This window comes from Olea europaea, chromosome 12 (assembly GCF_002742605.1).
Source record: "Olea europaea var. sylvestris chromosome 12, O_europaea_v1, whole genome shotgun sequence".
Taxonomy (NCBI): Eukaryota; Viridiplantae; Streptophyta; class Magnoliopsida; order Lamiales; family Oleaceae; genus Olea; species Olea europaea.
Window position 1 is genome coordinate 8140528 of NC_036248.1, and position 22351 is coordinate 8162878.

General features: G+C 33.9%; 2 protein-coding genes across 4 annotated transcripts; one reads left to right on the forward strand and one right to left on the reverse strand.

Annotated features, from left to right (window-relative positions):
- The first annotated feature begins 2863 nt into the window (after positions 1-2863).
- Positions 2864-15020, forward strand: LOC111405485 (geranylgeranyl transferase type-1 subunit beta). 3 transcript variants are annotated; one of them, XM_023034391.1, is made up of 12 exons: positions 2864-3144; positions 3759-3834; positions 3928-3998; positions 4103-4242; positions 10572-10627; positions 10704-10780; positions 11312-11357; positions 12485-12563; positions 13000-13132; positions 13347-13414; positions 13494-13581; positions 14623-15020. In XM_023034391.1, the coding sequence occupies exons 1-12, from the start codon at positions 2944-2946 to the stop codon at positions 14707-14709; spliced, it is 1122 nt and encodes a 373-aa protein (XP_022890159.1). In that variant the 5' UTR covers positions 2864-2943; the 3' UTR covers positions 14710-15020. The 3 variants fall into 3 exon arrangements, with proteins under 3 accessions (XP_022890159.1, XP_022890158.1, XP_022890160.1); XM_023034390.1 differs by having other exon boundaries at positions 2865-3144; positions 14438-14933; XM_023034392.1 differs by lacking the exon at positions 12485-12563 and having other exon boundaries at positions 2865-3144; positions 13008-13132; positions 14438-14933.
- A 1286-nt stretch (positions 15021-16306) lies between these two features.
- LOC111405487 lies at positions 16307-17882 on the reverse strand. The gene has a single exon (XM_023034393.1). The coding sequence runs from the start codon at positions 17508-17510 to the stop codon at positions 16599-16601; it is 912 nt and encodes a 303-aa protein (XP_022890161.1). The 5' UTR covers positions 17511-17882; the 3' UTR covers positions 16307-16598.
- Between the last annotated feature and the right edge of the window lie 4469 nt (positions 17883-22351).

Here is a 22351-nt window from a genome sequence, read left to right on the forward strand (position 1 = left end):
GACCGTTAGTTGACCAATAAAATTAAACATTGACCAATTTTTGACTAATTGAAAAGGATAAAAAGTAAAAGTTATTTAACCCTATAATAAAACAATTAAAATAAATAACTAAAACAAAAAAACAAAAAAATACTATTCATCTCCTTCTTCACCCACTCCACTCACCCACCCTACCCCCACCCCATCCAAACCATATTGTAAAGTGTAAAATGTAAAATATTATCTTCCTCCTTCTAATACACGAGTGAGTGCTTGTGAGTGAGAGAAAATAGAGATCAAAAGGATGGCAGAATTTGCTCCATTCCATTTCTAATCCAACCCACCCTCTGCACATCATTTCTACCTATACCACACTATTTAATCAATTTGTCCAGTGAGTTCCCTTTTCAATTTTACTTGGTGTTTTCATCTAATTTCAACATAAATTTACATGACGATTTGTGGGTTTGCATATATACTTGCATATGTTGGTTTTAAAAATTGATTTTCCAGTTGTTTTTGTTTGTGCGTTCAGAGATGGTGGAAAAAGATGAAGCTGTGGATGCTCTGAAGAGGGAGGCTATGGATTTGGTAATCAACTCTTTTACTTCATAGATTCTCTCTGCATTTTCTACTTTTGTGTTGGTTTTTTGTTTTTTTGAAGAAGAAAACTGGTGAAAAAGGGAAGAACGTGGTGTCTTGGTAGGGGTAGGGTGGGGGGTGGGGTGGGTGAAGAAGGAGATGAATAGTATCTTTTTTAGTTTTAGTTATTTATTTTAATTGTTTTATTATAGGGTTAAATAATTTTTATTTTTTTACCCTTTTCAATTAGTTAAAATTTGGTCAATATTTAATTTTATTGGTCAACTAATAGTCAAACAGACGGTTTCTTCGGGTGCGGATTTTTGAAAGGTTTGGTACCTCCAGTGGCACAAACTAAAGGTTTGGGCAAGGTCTGCTAATAAACGAAATATTTGGTATCTCGACTGCAATTTTTCCTAATAATATATTACATATCACATCAAGCGATAATCATTTTTGGACAGTTTTAACATTACTACAATTTAATTATTTCAATAATGATATGACTTACTTTTCATTTTTAATATATAATAAATACTACAAAAAATTCTTGTTATGTATGAATTCGTGTTATTAATTCTCAATTAATTAACATTCATACTATTTTATATTCAATGAATTTTGACTTGAGAAATCTTGATCTACATGAATTTAGAGTTATTACAGATGAATTTATTTCTATTCATGTATATATGAATTTCAATGGGTGTTTTGAATTCATGTATTATTAAATGTAGTATAAAAATATTATTCATTATGTAGTGTCTCATCATCACAAAAATTTAAATCATAGAAGTTGAGTTTTGAAAGTACGATTTTCTTCTATTAAATTTTTATATTGAGTGCCCGTTTGGTCCCTTTAAAATTTCAAATTGTTTGCTACAACATTATTCTTCATTATACATTCACGTAATAAAATATTATATGCACAAACCAATAAAAGTTTCTTTATTTTGTAACCACACATTCTCTAAAAAATACTATTCAAATTTCTTTAATTTTCCAAATAATGGGTGACAAAAAGTGGCAAAATTTTATTTTATTTAGTTTGTTTGAGACTTGGCAAATCCTTTTTACAAACTGGTATCAAATATTATTTTTACAACAGTTATAAAGTATTTAAAAAAAATGCAATGCATGTTCAACTCTGAATAATAGGATTAAATGTCCCGGCATTGGGGTGGCTATATAAGTGCATGATCACAATGAGATAAGAGCGAATTTTTTTGACCGAAGACGTCAAAGTTGTTGCGCTTCGAATAGGTTTGCTATCGACTAAAATTCATGGATTACCTATTGCAGCTGACTAATGGGATGCTCTTCACATGATTCATTGCCTTATATCGGACTTTAGCTTCCCATCAAATGTTTATATTTGCTTTGATATTGTAGCTTTTCCTTGAGTTTAAAATATAAATTGCAGTTCTAATTGTTTTATTCTCCTAAACTAGAATGAAGCCATCTAGCGCTTACCTCTCAATCTACCTTAAAATTATCCCATATAATTGACTCGAATGTATTCTTCATTTTATGTCACATGTTGTGCCGGGAGTTTTTTTTAATGGAGTTTCTTTTGAATTTAAAAAAAATGTAATTATATTTATTCTACAATTTTTGTTTGCTACACATATTATAAACGTAACGAAAGTTTTCAACTTCTATTCATTGACGCACTTACATCATAGTTTTTTTTTTCTTAAATTGTATTCTTATCAAATATTTCATTGATTAGCACATTTTATCCATGATAATAATATCATTCAGAAAATCTCATTACGAGAGTATAAAAAATGTATTTGCCCCCATATTTAAGAGTAAAAAAAGATACGAAAGTTTGACCACTATTTCAAATCACATTAACTAATAATTTGACACAAATTATCATTAGGAACAAAAAGTGTTAATTAATTAAAGGTCAAGTATAATGACGCAATAAAAAAAGTTAAGGACATAAATGCAATAATGCGTGAATGTTCCAAACTTTCATTAAGATAAATATCAGGTACAACAAATAAGACGGTTCTACGGATATAATTATATTTAAAAAAGTTCAAATACAACAAAGATATTTAGTTATGTTTGATTTTGATAAAAGTTGATAAAATTGATACTATTTAAAAAACGTATAACTAAAAATGAGTTTGGTGGAAAGCAAATTTTAAGAAATGGTGGCTAAACAGGAGCTTAACATTCAGACGAAGGTGCGAGTTCGAAAAATAAAAAATAAAAAAAGTTGAATGACTAAAATGAAATTTTACTCAAAGTTGGGTCCTTTTCAGTTTATTAGAGATTCAAGTCCACAAAATCCAAGTGAAGCAAAGGAAAAACCCTCCAGATCTCGTTCAATTCAAATAGTACGATATCCAGAACTCAACCTCAAATATGGCGGACGACGATTCAATCAGGGATGATGCACCAGATTCCCCTTCAAATTCATTATCTTTTGATAGGGCTCGGCACATACGCTTTTTGGAGATGATGTACCAACTGTTGCCATCCCCATATCAAACCCAAGAAATCAACCGCATCACACTCGCATACTTCGTCATCACTGGCCTCGACATCCTCGCTGCTCTTGATCGCGTATGCTCCTTGTGAAATTCTATTCAATTTGATCGATTTGGATTATTATCTTTGGGGAATTCGATGGTTTTCAAATTCGAATTTAATATGGTATGAGAGAGTAATGACCAAGCTGTATGTCTAACATAAACCAAAATGAAGTAGATAAGCATTGCAACCCATGGATGGATTTCTAAATTTTTTGTTAATTAATTAAAGTTTGTTTTGAATCCTAAGCTTATTGAATGTTTAGATGTAAATTGTGACCCTTTAGAGGCGAAATCGTGTATTGGGATTAGTTTTTGCAATATACATAATCATTGGAAAAATTTATCCATGGCGGGAACATAATTTTGCATTTTTGCTTTTCTACTTCATTGTACTGTATATATTGTAGTGTAACTTTCATTGCCGATGTGCAATTTATTGTTTTTAGAATGTAAGCTCCAATGCTTCAATTTTTGGGGAAATGCGAGCCTCATCGATCTTGTTTGTGAAAAGAAATGTACACCAGTTAATATGAAACATCTCTTTCACAAGTCATGGCAGAAAAGAAGTGGAAGGTAGAAAATTAGACAACCTTCCCCCTCAACATTTCTTTGAAACAATATATATTTTTTTTTTTGGTTCTCTAGACTGACAAAGAAGCAATGATTCATTGGGTTTTGTCATTGCAATCTCATCCAAAGAACGAGGTTGAATTGAACAATGGTAATGTTTTTTTGCTTTTGCAGGAAATGTTTATTTTGTTTGGCAGAATTAAGTATATAATTAGTATGATTAATGGTTACTTTAAAAATGCAGGACAATTTTATGGTTTCCATGGTTCTAGAAGCTCTCAATATCATTTGACTGATGATGGGGTACATGAACAGGTTATACGCAGAGTGATTTCTGCAGAAATCCTTCTAAATGGTGTATTCTCTTTTGTTGTGGCAGTTATTGAATGCTTCTTTAGGATTTATTTTTCCACTTGTAGGTAGCAATCCCCAATGGAAGTCACCTGGCAAGCACTTACTGTGCCCTAGCCATATTAAAGACTGTTGGCTATGATTTATCACTTGTTGACTCTAAATCTTTGCTAGGATCAATGAGAAACCTTCAGCAGGCTGACGGGAGGTAAGCTATGTAATGCTTTATTTATTTGTTTTCATAACTCTGGTTGTCACTGGATTCGTAGCACGGTGTTTAGAAGTAGTTAGTTTCTGATAAGCACTCCCTGACATGCAATCAGTTCATCATTTCAGTAGCTGGTTGCTGATAATTATTTATCCTCCTATGTTTTTTAAGGAGAGATTCCATACATATGTGAATTGCAGGGGAGGGGCAATCTGAAGACATGAAGAATCTAGGCACCCTCCACAACACACTATCTTCCTCTCTACTCAACACTTCTCTCTTCTCTTCCTCTTCAGACATTGCTCCTCTTTAGACATATGCAGGACATGTCTTAACCATTTACTTCGTCATTGACTTAATTTTTCTTCAATTGCTGTTAATTTCCACTTCTTGGTGTATATTTTCGTTATTCTAAAATAGTATTTATTTAAAAATCTATTTATAAGTTTAAGTTCCTCGAGAGGGGACACATTTTTGCTATTTAACTTTAATCTACACCATCATGCCCTTCACATGTAAATCACTTTTTTCATCCAAGTCTGGCACACACGATTTTTATAAATGGACGACTTGATCTTATGAACTCTATCTTCTCTTATGCCAGTAATGGGACTTATTTAAATTTACTGTTTCACAATATGGAGAAGTGGTTGTTATGTAGTGTTATATATGTGTGGAGATGGTGGCGCTTTAGCTCAACAAATGGAGATAGACCAAAAACTGATGCTAGTCTAAATTGTTACCACTTAATAAAACATAAAGTATCTTAATGTGTATACTTGATTTATAGTGAGACATAAGATCACAAGTTAATAAGTGATTTTCAGGGTAAATAATTTGTGGCAAGGATAGAATTAAAATCTATTTTACAAGAAGCGAGAATAAGAGATAAAACAATCTTTTTGGTGGTCGATCAGATGCGCCCATGAGTTTAGTTCTCATGATGGTTCTCTTCTTCTTTGTGCACACTTCCCTTTAGAATGATGGAAAAATGAGTATGAAATGGAGATGATGGACGTGGAAAATGCTGAAGGAACAGGGATGCAGTTTTTCCTGGCCTATGAGCATGTTTTACTAAACATATTCTGATAATTTTTGCTTTGTTGATTTTTAAATAAAGAAGGGCACTTATCTGAAAGTAACTCATGCCTTCCTGTTAAATGAGTAAATTATTTTCAACATTGACCATTAAAAAATTATTTAATTTAAAACCTACTAATGTACTTACTAGTATACTTTTTAAGCTTAGCCAAATATGCTGTGTGGAATAATTGTTGATGGAGGAAGTGGTGTATAACGTGGACATGCATTATGTCATGTCACAAGGGCACATGATTTCAGATATGTTCATTTAACAGTTTATATATTTTGTTCAACTTCATTGCTGCCTGCTATTAATCATATAGTTATGTTGTTTTCAGGCAAAAGCTCGTGGTTCCATGTTTACATGAATGATTTAAACTAATCAAATTTGTCTACAAATCCAAGTTACTCAAAAGCTCCTCCATTAAATTTATAATATAGATTATAAATATGTAATTTCAGTAGCTACTTGTACCTACTATCTGTATATGGAGTGCTAATACTTTTAGGCTCAATTGTCACTTATCAGTGCTCTAGAAAAGGAGTAAATTCTCATCTTAAGGGTTATACAATATCTACTAGTTAATAGAAATAGAAAGAAATAAAGTGAAAAAAAAAGTACTAGCGGTGGTCACACTTAGGTGCCATGAGAACAGCCTTTTACAACTTCATTCACGGAATTTCTCTAGGAAGCACAGTACAGTCAAGTGGAATTTAAATAGTTGGATTAAAAGTAACCTCATCTCAATTTGCCTTCACCCTTTTATCCCTTTCATTTCCTTTTGGTGTCATTGTCTAACTCAATTTATTGAAGGATGATTTTAGTTTGTCTCGCTGTTATTTTTGGTACCTGAAGGTGATGCAAGACGAATTAAAGAATAGAAAGAAGAAGCAAGAAAGATGGGAGAATCGGAGAGAATGAGGGGAGAAACTGGAGAAAAAGCAGAAATTCATTGGAAAGAGGGAGAGGTAAAGGAAGGAGAAGCCATAGACAACAAGCCACCAAAATATTATTCATTCATAAAAAACTAAAGAAAATTACAAGGCAAATTAGGTTTAAATAGTAACAATAAAGCCCTAACTAGAATGGATTTGAGCCGATACAAGCCCAATTACATAAATAAGAATCTCAAAACATAAATAGAGTCCAACTAAAAATAAATAAAAAGTAGATGTCCTCATCAATTCTTCTCCCGGGTGGGAGAAAACTCGACCCTGTCGAGTGGATAGATCACTATAGGCTGCAATCAATTTGATACTCCAAATGCTTCAAGTCAAGCCACTGGGGAGGATCTTTCTGAAGAACCAAGTACCGAAATTCCATGATTGATAGTACTAAAAACTGTAGCTTATTCCTAAGAATATGATCTGGCCAAGAGGCGCGATCTTTCCTTCTAACCAAGTATTGATATTGGACTCTATATAACAAATACTCATGTACCTCATCTTTAAGATTTTTCACATGGTTGTACATAATGAGGAGCATAAGAAGCACGTCGATCTACCCAACAAACAAGGAAGTACTGAATTTTGTCATCATTGGTCAATACAACACGTTCATCTAAAATAACATTAATTTTATCTTTGTGTGCTGTGACAGATGTATTGAAGCAGACATATCAAAAGATTCAGTATAGGAATTCTCATGTTGAGGTAGAAAATGATCATTAAAGGGGTAAAAATAGTTTTTGTAAGCAACGAAGTTCTGAACAGTTAAAATAGTGTGGTGGTCAAAGTGTGATAAAAGATCAATGACACATGTATTTGAGCTAACATGCTTTAAAATTTCACAAGGACCAACACTACAAGCTTGCAATATAACATAATCCCCAATGTTAAATTCAAAATGTTGTTTATGCCAATCAGCTTGAGGTTTATATGATGCATTACTTGCGTCAAGATATTTATTGATCTCAGTATGTAAGTCATGAAGATGATATACAAATATTTCAGCTGACAATGACACACTAGCACTCGGGGACATGAGAATAAGATCTGACTGCCGCCTAGACTTATAACTATGAACAACTTCAAATGGATTTAGACCTAGAGACTGATTTACAGAATTGTTATATGCAATTTGAACTGTTAGAATGATCAAATTCCAATTTCTCAAAGTTTCCTTGCAAAGAGCATGATTACACAAATCATCAATACCTTTGGATGGGATAAGAGTGGGACACACAACATTTGACTGAGAGGTATCGGGAACAAGGGGTACAATACCTAAACTCATAGGAAAAGTCCAAGTACTATCTAAGGGGGTGTCCTCACTATCAGCCAAGTCATCAAATTCTTCAAGTTTAGGTTCATATATTTGATTTTCTAATCGCTCATCTATCATATTCTTTTGTTTTTCAATGAATAAAGCTCGATTAGAACATTCAGAAGAGATGTGGCCAAAGTCCTTATAGTTGAAGCACTGCAAATGAGAAGAAGTTATTGAAGTTTCAAAATCTTGACCTTTATTGTCTAATAAAGGAGGAGCATTAGATGGGGGAGGACCTAGAAGGGACTTAACAGGAGAAGGGGTGTTGATGAGATGAAAAGGGGAATGACGCTACGGCTTCGATATGAAGAAGGTCGTGGGATATCATGACCTTTACACTTATTTTCCCAAATGGGAGGAACATTAGACGAGGAAGGCTCTATGATAGACTTATGACGAGGTGGTGCTGAAGAGATAGGTGAATGATGGTGACTACGCTTTTCATATGGAGCACTAATAAGTAACTCGTAGTCCTGAGCTAAAGAGTAGGCGTGATCAAGAGTAGTGATACCTCGAAAGAATAGCGTACGCCTAAGTTCACCTCTTAGACCTTGTATAAACCTATTCAAAGTTAAGGCTTCATTCTTAATGACATGACGCTTCATTTGAAACTCCTCAAATTGAGCAATATACTTAGTCACTAACCGATTCCCTTGCTTAAGGGCATTCCATTGAGTAAGAACTTCAAAATCTAGGCAACCATCAAAAGTAGGAGTGTCTAATTTAGTCTCCAAAAGAACTCTCCTTGTGATCATATTGAAAATATTTTTGATCACCTTGTTGACACGATATTGTCTACTGTGGGACGTTTTTGAATTATTAACATCAATCGAATGAGGGATTTGCGTAAAATTGTTCAGATTAGCAACTAGATCTCTGCTCTTTTCACGAGTTGCAGCCATCTTGATTTGGAAAGCTGCTAATTGAGTTTGTAAGCGTTGCTGGCTAGTGACAAGTTGAGCTAATTGTCTAGTGAGTGCCTCAAATTGTGAAGAGTCCATGTCTAGGTACTGAAACGAGGAATGACAAGACGACCAATCAACCACTATGCATGCACTGTACTAGCAGCTAAATGACTTTCAATAGAGAGATCAATGAACAATAAGTGCAAGCAATGAAAAGTAACAATTTGAGCATTTTTTTCTTTTAAATTAAAATTTGGGGTTATGTTAATACAAATGTAACAAGCTAATAATGCTTATTCGAATAAAACAAAAAGCAAGGATACAAATGGCGAATCAAAATCTTTAACCCCGTGGGGTAAGCAAGGTAAAGTTGAAAATTATTCAGTCAACGATTCCAATCAAGTAGTGTAAAGATAAAATTTATGACGTAACAGCAGCACAAAGATTTTAATTGATGCAATTTTTAAAAATGAAGCAGTAGTAAAAACCAATAATAAAAAGGGTTCAAGGACTCTCCATTGTTTGGTTGTGACTGTCTGTATGCCGATTAATCTGAGGCGCCGACTTATGAGCCCGAACTATGCCTTCTGTTCTTCCCTTCATGTCCAATGGTTTTAGCCCCTGTTGACTGTAACTTGTGCTGGTTCTGGTGTGGACGTAAAACTGAGTGTGGTAACTGTGACTTTTAGATTATTGAGATGGACAGAGAAATATATGAGTGCGGTAACTGCGGTGGAAGTGTATGATCTTGGGTTGGTGGTGGTGGCCTATGGCAGTGAAGCGGTAGTGCGTTGGATGCCTGGGTACAATAGATAATGAAGTGGCGGCGTAGTGGTGATTAGAGGCGACAGCAGCAGGAGAGTGGTTGTGAGAGAGGAATCGGGTGAAACTGTGGGGGTATTTGATATTAATGGATTGGTTATAATTGAGTTTGGTCGGATATTTGGGACTGGGCTAAATGGGAAGGGGTTTGGATCGTATTATAGAGATGGGCCATCTGAGGTTAGTGTTTGGGGCTGTGTCGTAGAGAGTAGGCTGGGTTAATTGAGCTAAACGGAATTCGACCGTGTGTAAGTAGGATTGAATGTTAGGGTTGGAATTTGTGGAACAACACTACAATAGTGTAGAAGAAACAGTAGCAAACGAGAATTCTTTTTTTTTTTATTTTTTGGTGAAACTGAAATTGCAGAAAAAACCTAAAATGAAATTTCCGCATATGAACAGTAATTTCTTTTTTTTTTTAGGGACTGACCAAAATACTAAAAATGAATTTTTCGGCTGTGAACAATATGATGAATAGGAACGCTTTTTTTTTTTGGGGCAACTACGAAGAAGCTAGAAAAAATAAATCAGCTGCTCTCACACTAAATTTTTTTTGCTCATGCTGTTCAGACAAATTTTGGGCAGGAAATAGGAAAAAGTTTCGAATTGTAGATGAGAGATTACCCAAGTTTCGGCTCTAATGCCAAATTTGATGCTGGACGAATTAAAGAATAGAAAAAAGAAGCAAAAAAGAGGGGAGAATCGGAGAGTATGGGGGGAGAAAGTGGAGGAAAAGCAGAAATTCATGGGAGAGAGGAAGAGGGAGAGGGAGAGGGAGAGGAAGGAGAAGCCATAGGCAACAAGCCACCAAAATATAATTCATTCATAAAAAACTAAAGAAAATTACAAGACAAATTATGTTTAAATAGTAACAATAAAGCCCTAACTAGAATGGATTTGGGCTGATACAAGCCCAATTACATAAATAAGAATCTCAAAACATAAATAAAGTACAACTAAAAATAAATAAAAAGTAGAAGTCCTCATCAGAAGGCTTCATGGATGGTCTAAGTAAAATTCTTCTTGTAACTTAGTTTTAACTTTTAAGAAAATGCTTTAGACCAGTTAATGTTTCACTGAAAAAGTGAAAATAAGTTATCAAACTCTTGTGGCGTTTAATAGGTCAAAGGATGATATGGTGGTAATTTTTACTTTATCCTTTTGTAATTATATCTTGAAAGAGTGGACTAATAAAACTAATCTCAAAAACTGTTCTGATTATCTGACTCATTATATCTCATCTGTCCTAGTTTTATGCCCATTCATATTGGGGCAGAGACGGATCTCCGGTTTGTATTTTGTGCAGGTAAGAATATGCTTTACAATTATTTGTTTGAGTTTTAGTTGCTGTTGAATGTAAATTAGCCAACTATTTGATGCAGCGGCAATTTGTTCCTTGTTGAAGAACTGGAGTGGTATGGACAGGGAGAAAGCTAAGAATTACATAATAAGTTGCCAGGTATTTAATCTGCTATACATTCTTTTAGCCATCTTCTGTTCTTCTTATTTGACGTACCTCCTTTCTTTTCTGTTATGGTATCTTTCATTATGCCCCTATTTGATCCCCATTTTTGGGGTAAAATGTATTATGAAATAGTGATTTTTTGGAGAATGTGTGGTTAAAAAGTAAGGAATTTTTTCTTAAATAAGTGTATAATTACTTTGGCCCCGTTTGGTACCCATTTTTTTCAAAATACATTTTTCTCTTTCTTCTTTTCAATCACATTCTTTATTAAAATAATATTATACGTAAATTAAAAACTTTAGCTTATTTTTCAACCACACATTTCCCATCAATTTACTATTCAAAAATGCTTTTTTACCAAAAAAAATCTCCCAAACACCCTCTTTGTGGGAAAATTTGTGGTTGAACATGAAATTTGAAAAAATGCATTCTTGAAAAAATGAGGCTCAAACAGGGGCTGTATTCTGATGTTTTCTTCTCAGAATAATAATTTTAAGTTCTTGAATTATTGCACGTGCTTTGCAGTCATATGATGGTGGTTTTGGGTTGATACCTGGTTCAGAATCTCACGGTGAGTGGTTAGAAATTCCATATTCCCTTTTGGTCTGACTTGCTGGTATATTGCTTGTGTAACCCTATATTGACTGTCTTCACATTCATCTATCTAACCATGAAATGAGTTGCCTGCACCTTTTTCTCAAAAAGTTACCATGTAGATTCCTTTTTATGATCTGCTGGTGAAAGAAAGTCACGTCTTAAAGTTTGAGCTGAGTTGACATTTTCTGCTGGAATCAGCCTTTATTGATAACTCTGTTCATAGATTAAAACACTACTGTTGTAACTATAATGGATTATCCAATTTCAAAGCCCCTGATGTGATCACCTCCGCTAGAAACAGGATAGGGGAAAGACAAAATATAGAAAATAATATAGTAAAAGACGTTTTCAGCATTGAGGTTTTATATGCAATGAAAAGCAAACGTTTATTATTATTTATTTATTTATTTTTATTTTTTATTTTTGCTGCCTGAGAACAGCTTTGTGCGAAGGACGGTATCTCATGAAAATTATTATGACAGGCCTTATCGAATTTATATATCATTGATACTTGGGAATATCTGGGTCAACATGATTAGTATATAGCCTTGATGATAAATTACCTCCAGTAAATCATCTGGCTGTCAATTTAACTTCTCTTATCATTTTAAATATTTAACCAAAGGTAATTTCTTATTTTATAGTTGCTACTATTAAGAAAAAGAGAATTAAGATTGGACTTGTTGGGAGAGAATTATAAGACCTAACCTACAGATTCCTCAGAATCACATTTCAATCCTGCAAGAAACTTATTATCATTACTTAGCACTTGAGAGTGAATTAATATTGCTTTACTCGCCCCAGATGTAACTCATTGCAAAAATGTTATCACCCCAGCATTATTTTGGTCAGCTTGGTGACACAGGATTGTGTGAATATGAATCTTGAAATTGATTAACTGAATATTGATGCTCCACGATAATCGTCTTTCAACCGACTTCGAATATAGATGATGGATTTAGAGTATTAATTAGGATTCATGTATAATAATAATGTATTAGTAGATTACATGTATGCCCATTAAATAGCATGCTCCTACTCCTAGTATATTCTGAAGACAATTTTTGAGAGAGTTGAATATTAAGTCTACTCCCATTTCAGAAACTGTCTCTCTTTGGTGGATTGCATTGAAATTGTGCTTTCCATTGCCCTGTATCCCTTGCCAAGGCCCCTTTAAATGGTGAGATATTTTAATTTCCTTAAGTCTATTTCCTTTATTTTTATCCAACCTGGCATAAAATTTGGTGTCAAAGCCTTGGTTATCATGGTTTATTTTTGTCTACTGTGGTCAATCTCTTTTACTATATTTGGCTCTCTATCTTAAAAAGCTTACATATTGCTGCAATTGATTAGTTCAATAAGAAGTGGGTACCAGTGCTATTGGTTTGAGAGATCTTAAAGAATAGGCCTGGTCTATGCTTATTTTATTATGAGTGTAGTATTTATTTCTAATGATTTTCTACCTTGATGTTTTGAATAAGGTAATGAAGTTGTGCTAAACTGGAAACATATTCCACTTTTGTTTGGCTGCAGAATGTATTACATTGAACCATGAACCATGAATGTTAATTGATTTAATGCACATTGTTAACACTCATGGATGGTAAGTCTTTTAGTGTCACAGGTGGTGCCACCTACTGTGCTGTTGCAGCTCTCCGACTGATGGGATTTATTGATAAAGAGATACTGTCCAAAAATGCATCTTCTTGCACCATAAACGTGCCATTGCTTATTCATTGGAGCTTGCAGGTTTATTTCTAATTTAATTTAGAGGACAATGACTAAGCTTCACCTCAGTTCATGGAAAATGGAGGACAGCCAAGCTCCCTTTGGATATATATTTTATTAATCAATGCCTTCAAAACTCACCTCTTTTCTCATGATATTAATTAGTTCCTTGCTATCTGTCGAATCTTTGTTTTGCTCTGATGAGAGTGATTTCACCGTCTTTTGTCGGGTGCAGAGGCAGGCACAAGATGGTGGCTTTCAAGGTAGAATAAACAAGTCAGCTGATACATGTTATGCCTTTTGGTATGGTAAATGACCCTTGCATATTCTCAGTTTATTCAATATGTTTTTCATGACTTCACAATGGTTTGTGTATGTGTAGGATTGGAGGAGTTCTAAGGATCTTGGGGGCTGATAAATTCATTGATGAGGGAGGTTTGCGTGGATTTCTATTAACATGTCAATCAAAGGTGCTTTCATTTCTCCTTGTTGCTTAGGTCGCCCATATTCATATTATATCTACAATATGTCAATTATGACTTTAGGGTCCAAGCAATTGCACAGAAGTAAAATAATTTAGATTTATGGCATTGTAAAATACTTTTTACCCAAAAAATCTCATATGATTACAGAAACTCGTGAATATGCAGACGTGCATTCAACTTCACAACATGAGAATATTGATCTTTACAACCTTCTATTTCTTTAATATTTGGCCATGACATGGTGCCTGCCTGCCTGCATGGTAATGTTATGGACACGGTTGGAGTACCATGCCAGGCACTTGAGACTGAGCCTTAGATGTTGAGGCTCAAGATAGGCTGAATAAGAAGTATGGAGTTTGAATTTAAGCATGATTTGAGCCTAATTCAAGTTAAGCTGAAGCTGATAATATGAAAACTAATTGTTTACTTTCCTACCGGTAAACTATACACACACAACATTGAACATTTGCAAGCTGCCACCATCAACCTCAAGCTCAGCTTGGACTTGAATAAACTTGAGCTGAGCATAGCTTTTGCCAAGCTCAGAAAGCTTGCAATCTGGCTTGATTTGTGAGCCCTCAGATTGTGGGTCAAATGTCCACGACTTATGATTTAATGACTTTGTATAAGGCTGAATGTTATTGCATTACTTAATTCTTTCCTATGAAGATGTAAAAGATAGTAATCGTAAAATTCTTCAGCCCCCCAATCCTTCTGTGTTGTTGTCTATTTAAGAAGTATAGCAAGAAGAGTTCATTTACAATTCAGCAGTAGTAGCTCCCATATTTTCCAGAAACTCTCTCTGAACTCATGATTTCTTTTTCTTCTTCATTCATGTCAGTATGGTGGTTTCAGTAAATTCCCGGGTTTGCTGCCAGATCTTTACCATTCTTTTTATGGATTTTGTGCATTTAGTCTGTTGAAGGAACCTGATATCAACGATTTATGTGTTGAAATGGGAATAACAGCTATTGCGACGATTGGACTCTGACTCAACAATTAATCTTATCCTTTTTCACTTTATAGTATCATTTGGATCTGGCCTCAATGCTACAATATTGGAGAGTACTCTTTAAAGAAGCTAACAGTATTTTGAGGACAATTGTCTGCTAGAAATTGCCTTGAGTTATCCAAAGTATCTTTCTTCTTTCTTTTTGATTTGATTTATATTGCTCGACTTGTAAGTATAATATTGCTTAGTTTTGCCCCTTTTCTATTCAACGAGAAACGATTCCATTTTCTCTGGACTGTAATTTTAAAGAAAATGATGTAATATTTTTCGGTCCCACCTTTTTTGGAGAATCATTTTTCCTTTTGTTACTACGTGGTGATGAAGTTTCTGTAACATAACTGAAGTATGTTGCGCTGAGGATTAATTTGTTGGTATAAGAGAAAACATGGTGATTGCTATGTTATCACTTCTATATCTCGGGCCATTTCTTTTTCCAAATATTATTGTCAATTTTGATTTCCTGTTGCACAAGTATCGCGCTTCTGGCATATCCTTTTTCAGCCAGCTTCTAGCCTAGTGCGCTACTGATAACACACTATTCATCGAAAATTTCAGCCACTCTATTTGAATTTTGAGTTGCAGTAGCAGCTCTCTGTCTGTCAAAGGGCTTGGCTTAACGACTCTAAGACACCCAAGGTAAAGTGTGTTCTACTTAACTTTATGATATATATGATACACCTTTGCGAGACGTTAAGTGTAAAGTATGATTGATTGGAACCTAATTATTGAAATCATTCGCATTCTTGCAATGTGATTTGAAAGGCATCACGCCCTTTAAGCCCTGATTGACTATATTGAATGTTACATTTGATGTATTTGGTACATTGTTGAGTGAACCATGTTATGTCGTCAGAAAATGGTTGACGTGCAACCTATTCGATACTCACAATGAAGGGGTCCAATTTTTCTTTTTTTTTTGGACTTTTTTATTTACGCATGTGCATGTGAGAGGATGTCAATCAAGGTGATAAAAAAATTCTGGCAAACCAACTTACTTGTTAGATCGTGAAGAGAAAAATTAAAACCAGCTTGCTTCTTGTTAGATCGTGAACATAAAAATTATCACGTCACGCTTTTGGATTTGATAACAATCTTCTTCATCCCACTCCAACTCTTTGGACTACTAACTTTTCTACTTGCTCTAAGCAGCTCCATGTCTCCCGGAAGAACTTGGCATCGAAGATCTTCTTCCAAAAGTATATAAAAAATGGAAAAGGAACTGCCCCCACCTTGGTGCCTCTTTTCTACTTGAGATTGATTAGAACCAATTTTCTTTATATATACCGGTTTAACCTATCACGGCAAGCACAAATATCCCAATTGACTAATTCGATTTATGTCTTGCTACTACTATATGGTAGTGTCATGCCAAGGATAGAGTGCGTCTATTGCTCTGCTTTTTACCGGTCTCCCTTACCTAGTTAGTCAGGTGGCCCTTCCTTTTCCCATATATATCGATATATATCTTATATGAGATAGAAGGACATTGGAGCCGGTCATGTGCAGCCTAACTTTTGTCGACAGTTGATAATCAATTGGCCGAGAAAAAGTAAAGACCAAATGATTTTCAAGTAGGGTACCTTTCGGTTTCAAACACGAGAATTAATCACGGGCGATTGTCTGTTTTGTTCTTTTCAAAAGTCCAAAACATAGTCCGACCCACAAATTTTAATATTATTTCTTTCAGCTTTCTTAGTAAAAGAGAAAAATAAATAATGATACACATCTTTCATTGACAACCAAAAATAATGTTATGAAACGATTACCAAGCTGGAAAAATAAAAAGCTTAACTCACCCTTTACAATATCAAGATGTACTCAAGACTGTTTTATGTTTTTAAAACTTTCTAACCTGAACCATTGTCATTTTACATACTAGTAGGCCGAACAACTAGACCGCGGCAGTCTAGACCTGTTTTACATCTCTACTCCTGTGACTCGCAATCACTTGTATAAAAAAACAACTTAAGCTTCATAATCTCCCACTGTTTCAATTGCGATCGAGTTTCTGATGCATCGGTCGCTTGTCGGATGGTATTTTGAAGTTTAGAGAGGAAGAAGGTAGAGAAAAAACCTGTGAACTAGTGCTTGAATTGTTAACTCCTTTAGTCTCTTCTTCTTGTTTATTTTGAGCTACAATGAGTGTGATGAATGACCCATTTTCCTCATCTTTTATGAACATTGAAGTTGAAGGGACTTCAAGTTGAACAGATTCATCTTTCGTATTTAGTTGTTTCCTCTGAAGCTTGTACTCAGCATTCTTCAAGAACTGGAACTTTGGAGGTGGTGAAGAAGACGACCTTAAACCACTATTAAATGCTGCATCACTTGCTAATTCACAGAATGGATTAAAACCCTGCTTTAGATTATGTGTAGGAGTCAAAGGAGGAGTGAAATATGGAGGCGAATGAGCTGAAGGAGTTAAGAATGGAGTTTCAACAATCTCAACTAAATCACTCAAACTCCTACTTCTCGATTTCTTCGCGCTCTTCCTATCATCTTCGGACTCCATTTCCTCCCTCGTTTCTTCGGTTATTGTGAAGAGAAATCTTGGCGGGCCGGAGAAATTCTGCTGCAGCATCCTGATTTCAGCCTCCACGCCGGATAAATCTTCTCCGAATGGCTTGAGATTTGAATAGACATGAAGGTGATGATGAGGTTGTGGTTCATGGACTAGAGCATTAGAGGTACACAGTTGTTGAGCATTAGAACTCGATGACGCCTTTTTGCAACACAACAACTCTCTTCCCGTACCACTGTGGCAACTATCTTCTTCGTCGTTACCACTTTCTGTGATCTTCTTTTTCCACCATAACAAATAGTAAAGTTCAGCAATAAGAGCCAGTAATAAACACCCAAAAACAACACTCAAACCAAGCCCCACTCTACTCAAAGATTTCATCTTAATATGTATCCAAGTATGACAACAGAACTTACAAATGAAACTTCTTTGAAAATGGTCATAAGAAAGGGCTTGAAAGGCCAAAAGTGGATTATCTCATCATCTCCAATACTATGAATATCATTACATGGAAAAATTACAAAACCAAAACCTGAGACTGAAATTATCGATATCGAATTGATTGTCTAATATGTCATATGTGGTTGGAAATAGTATACTTTGAGAGATACAGATGATAAATGCCTAAAGCAAGTTTCATTCAACGACTTTTTTTCTTTTTTGTCACTCTCAAGACCCCATTTCTTTTTTACTTTCTTGGGAGGGGAGTGCTGGTGCATGGTGGGGTTGTTAAAGAGTACAGCACAGGCAAATATTCTCAAGATTGGTACAACTTTCCTGTTGAATTTACCTGTTGTTCGCGAAATATTTTCTTTCGATTTAAATTACCGCAAGTGTACGGTTCGTTAACAAGTAATAAAGTGGATTTAATGAGTCCAAGTATCGTCCCACAGAGATTGGTTAGTTCAATTTTACTTATTCGACCTTAACCGAAATCAAATTACTCAAAATGAATGTGGACCTAATTAAAACTCTAAAATTGGAAAGAAAACCCTACTTATGCAGCTTTTATGATTGTAATGAAATTAATAAGCAAAACAAAAATTTAAAACTTTAAAATGAAATCAATTGTTGAGAACGCACGTTTGTTGTAATCAATAGAAATTAAACACACTAGGATCACGATTTCCAATGCAATTATCATTTTAAACTCTAGTTTCACAATATGACAACATAATTCAATTGTTGACGAATCAATGTTCCTAAGTTTATCCAATACTCTCTCTCGAGATGTATCAAACCTATTTCTACATACCACGGGCCTATATTTCTATGACAAGTGCATATGTAAAAATGCATGTAGTTTTATGAACACTTAAAGATTCACGTAGGGCATAGCGGTATATTTCTATCCCCTATCGGACCCTACGATGATTTATATATGTTTTAATGTCAAATTGCAAAACTAGAAATATAAAACTCAAATCACATGGTACATCGATCTCCTAGCACATGAAAATCTAGCCTAACATAATTGGAAATAAAGAAAAACAACAATTAAAACCAAGGAAGAACATCACCCAATTGATTCTTGAAGTGAAATCTTGAATCTTGAAGTGGATTGCCTTGTTTTTGCCTTGTTCTTCCTCTCCAAATCCTCCAAAATTGTGTTTTTGTGCCTCCAATTACGTTCTCCCCCTCTTCTGGACGTTCTTTCGTATTTAAATCGCGTGAAAATTAGGTTACCAAAGGAGTTTCAATCGTATAAGGAAACTGCAAAACGGCCCCCAGATTATACCTATACGACCGCATAGTACATTTCTATGCTGTCGCATAGAGTAAAAAAATTTGAGAAAAAGTTCTCGGGAGGCTTCTATGCGACCGCATAGAATTTATACTATGCGACCGCATAGTTATACAATTCTTTTCGCTGGACAGTGTTTGGTGTTTTGGTCATAACTTTCTCTCCTGATCTTCGATTGAAGTGATTCAAAGTGCATTGTGAAGAAAACTCAAAGATCTACATTTTGATAGAAATAGCCTTCCTCAAATTCTGATGTTTACTATGTCAAAAATGGATCTCAAGTAGATACTAAAAATCACGAGTATAGTTTTTTCGCCTGAAAGTTGATACTTGATAATACTTCGACCCTATTTCACCTCGTGACTCCTTTCCTCATCCGATTGACCTCTAACACTCTTGAATCTTCATTCCATTTCCCGTCTCATCTATGAATTATTTGCAACTTGGTCCCCGAACTTTCAGTTTAATTCATTTTAGTCCCTTTGCAATTCCTTCTTCTTCCAATCATCTTGTATTGCTTTCGAGTTCATACTTAGCATATTTGCATTCCCGAGTTGTCTTTTAGTTCAACTTTCGAATATTTGCATCCTTAGTCCCTGAACTATCACTTTGCTCCATTTTAGTCCTTTTTCGGCTCTCTTCTCCTGAATTCCACTATTTCCATAGAAACACCTACATTGCATGAATTCAATGAGATTAAGTCACAATTCAATCATTTTATCCATGTTTAAGTCATGTTTGTGAACCAAATAAGTGTGTAAAAACATACTTATCACCTGTATATATGAAATCTAATAAAAACCTATGACAAAATTTGTCCTATTGATTCTTGAATAGAAAATAGAAACTAATAATAAAGTTGTTTTCGAATGTTGAAGATATTTGGAACGGTTCTTCGATTTTTCAATGGGATCTCTCGATTCAATTTAGTTTCAAATTGTATTTACTTATGGTCTTCCAATTTAAAGAAAATTGCTAATTGACAGTCATACTGCAACAAATCTTCCATGCAATCATTGTGTGGCATGTCATCTTATCACTACATCGCTTAATAAAAGTATTAAAATAAATATAAATATGCATTTTAACGTTTTAATTTATAGATGTTACTATAACCGTCATTTTTCATAACTAGGGTGCCATGCAACGATAACGTGGAAGATTGTTTAGGATATGGATGCCAATTGAGCAATTTCCATCACTTTGGGGACAATGGTAAAAGAATAGAGTTGTGAAATTTGAAATTAATTGAAGTTCAGTGAACTCAATTGAGATAAATTAAAATTTAATGATCCAATTATGATTTCGTTGAAAGTTCAATTACTGCAAATAAACTTTACACCAAAAATTTGTAAAGCATTGAAATTTTGTACAGTGGGTCCATTTTATCCAAACAAATCATGGGCGAAAAGTAAAATCTAAAAATTAATCTAAGTCGAAGTTAAAAATTAATTTTAATAACATATTTTATTTAATTAACAATTTTTCAACCACATATTTTATCAATTTATATCAAAATTTACTAAAAAATCACTTTTAATCAGCACCAAATGGGGGCTAAATATATTTATAATTAAATTAATAAATCTACCTATAAGCAAATAAGTAAATTTTAAACTAAACTATTTTTTTATTTTTTATTTTTTATTTTTTTATCAAAGGTTTAAGTAAGATATTTATTTTGTCGTAAACATAAGAATTACTTTTAGGAAAAATTTTAAACTTAAAAGTAAGAGAAAAGGTTTTTTTTTAAAAACAAAAAAAAATTAAACTAGAGTATTCCAAAAATATATTTATAGAAAAAAGGTTATTTAAGCCCATGTTTTATCTCAATTTTTCAAAAACTCACTCCAAACTCGTTTTCAATCATAAATTATCTCAATAAAATAGTTTTATATATAAACTTAAAAACATTTTTCTACTTTTTAACCACATTTCTTTCCAAAAAAAAATTAACCACATTTTTTTCAAAAAAAAAAAAAAAAAAAAAAGTACGATTACAAAATACAATTTCAATAAAAATGAGGCTCAAACACCAAAATTTTTTATGCTTATTCAATACGTCATCAAGGCACCATGTTAAAATAAAACATTGTAATCTACCTTAATAAATTCCCTTGCCATATCTTTTTTCAATTCCATCTCTTAATTCAATACGGTAAGAGCATCCACAAATCATTTGATTAACTTCAATGTTTTAACTCCAATTACGATGAAATTTTGAAGGCTCAAACTACTGTTAACAGTGATCTACGATAATGTGAAAGTTACAGCTCCCCAAACCTACTGAAAAGAGCAAGTTAGGTTCCCAACCTAATATTTCGGTGGCCTCGTTTCTAATCTTTTATTTTTGTAATACTTGGACGATTTGACCCTTTTGTTTAATTATACAAAAAAAATAAATAACAAAGCCTCCATTTTCGGATTGAGAACCTTCTTTGGTTCCTCCATGCTCCTCTAATGTAGGACATAATATGTATATTGAAAAAAGAGTATTAGTAAAAATAGAACATTTTAATTTTAGATCGGGCCTATAAGACCATTTGGAAAAGAAAACGATGAGGGGAACAATACTCACTGCTATGCCGTGATGTACGATGAATTTCGGCCATTCAAGTTCGTTTAGGACTCGAATACTGATTTTTAAAGTTTTGGTGCTATGTTGTAAATTCGTTTATATTGGTTTTTTTGCAATTCTAGTTTGTTTAGACTCTATTTTCATTACTTTTAGTTATTTTAAATTACGTTTCCATGTAAATCCTTATAAATAAGGGGTCAGTTCTTTTTTTTTTTAATTATTATTCATTAATAAAATTTGTAAAGTTTATTTTTCTCCATAATTTGGTGGATTCCAAAATTTATGATCTCTAGGTTTTCGTTTGAATTCTTTTCTTTTGCTTCATCAATAATGATCAAATTCAATTTTATGTTTTAATTCTAAAAACCAGACAATTGATATCGAATCTATAGCACCCCCAGTAAAGTGAATAACCCTCCAGCCAAATAAAAATAAAAAATGTTATGCATACAGGCTCGAAAGAATAAAAAATTCACAAAAATTCCATCCAAATCTCAATGCTAGTGACATGAAAATCCCTACATATCCGTCTACCTCATAATTATACATATTAAAATTCAAACGGAACAGAAAAATAGATTCACCCAAACAAAAACATATTTACAGAAGTATTTTTCCAACAAAGATTGGACGCCGATAAACATATAAAATAAGATAGCTAAGCTACACGAATGCGCTGAGCAACAATTTCATAGAATAACAATATATGAACTGAACATGATAACAGGTGCATAGCAGGTAACTAAATTAAGAATGAATCAATAGACAATAGATCTATAAAACTGCATTAAAATGAAAATAAAATAGGAAAAGCACCTTTGAAATTATTGATAGAGTGAAAACCGGTGGTTATTGAACGAGGTGTGAGACCAAGCACGCAGTCGTGCACACAGATTTTTG

Coding starts and splice junctions, on each gene's coding strand:
- LOC111405485 (XM_023034390.1), top strand. CDS start 2,944: ATGGCGGACGACGATTCAATCAGGGATGATGCACCAGATTCCCCTTCA. Junction 4,243..10,571: donor CTTCAGCAGGCTGACGGGAG/GTAAGCTATGTA, acceptor CATCTGTCCTAG/TTTTATGCCCATTCATATTG. Junction 10,781..11,311: donor ATTACATAATAAGTTGCCAG/GTATTTAATCTG, acceptor CGTGCTTTGCAG/TCATATGATGGTGGTTTTGG.
- LOC111405487 (XM_023034393.1), bottom strand. CDS start 17,510: ATGAAATCTTTGAGTAGAGTGGGGCTTGGTTTGAGTGTTGTTTTTGGG.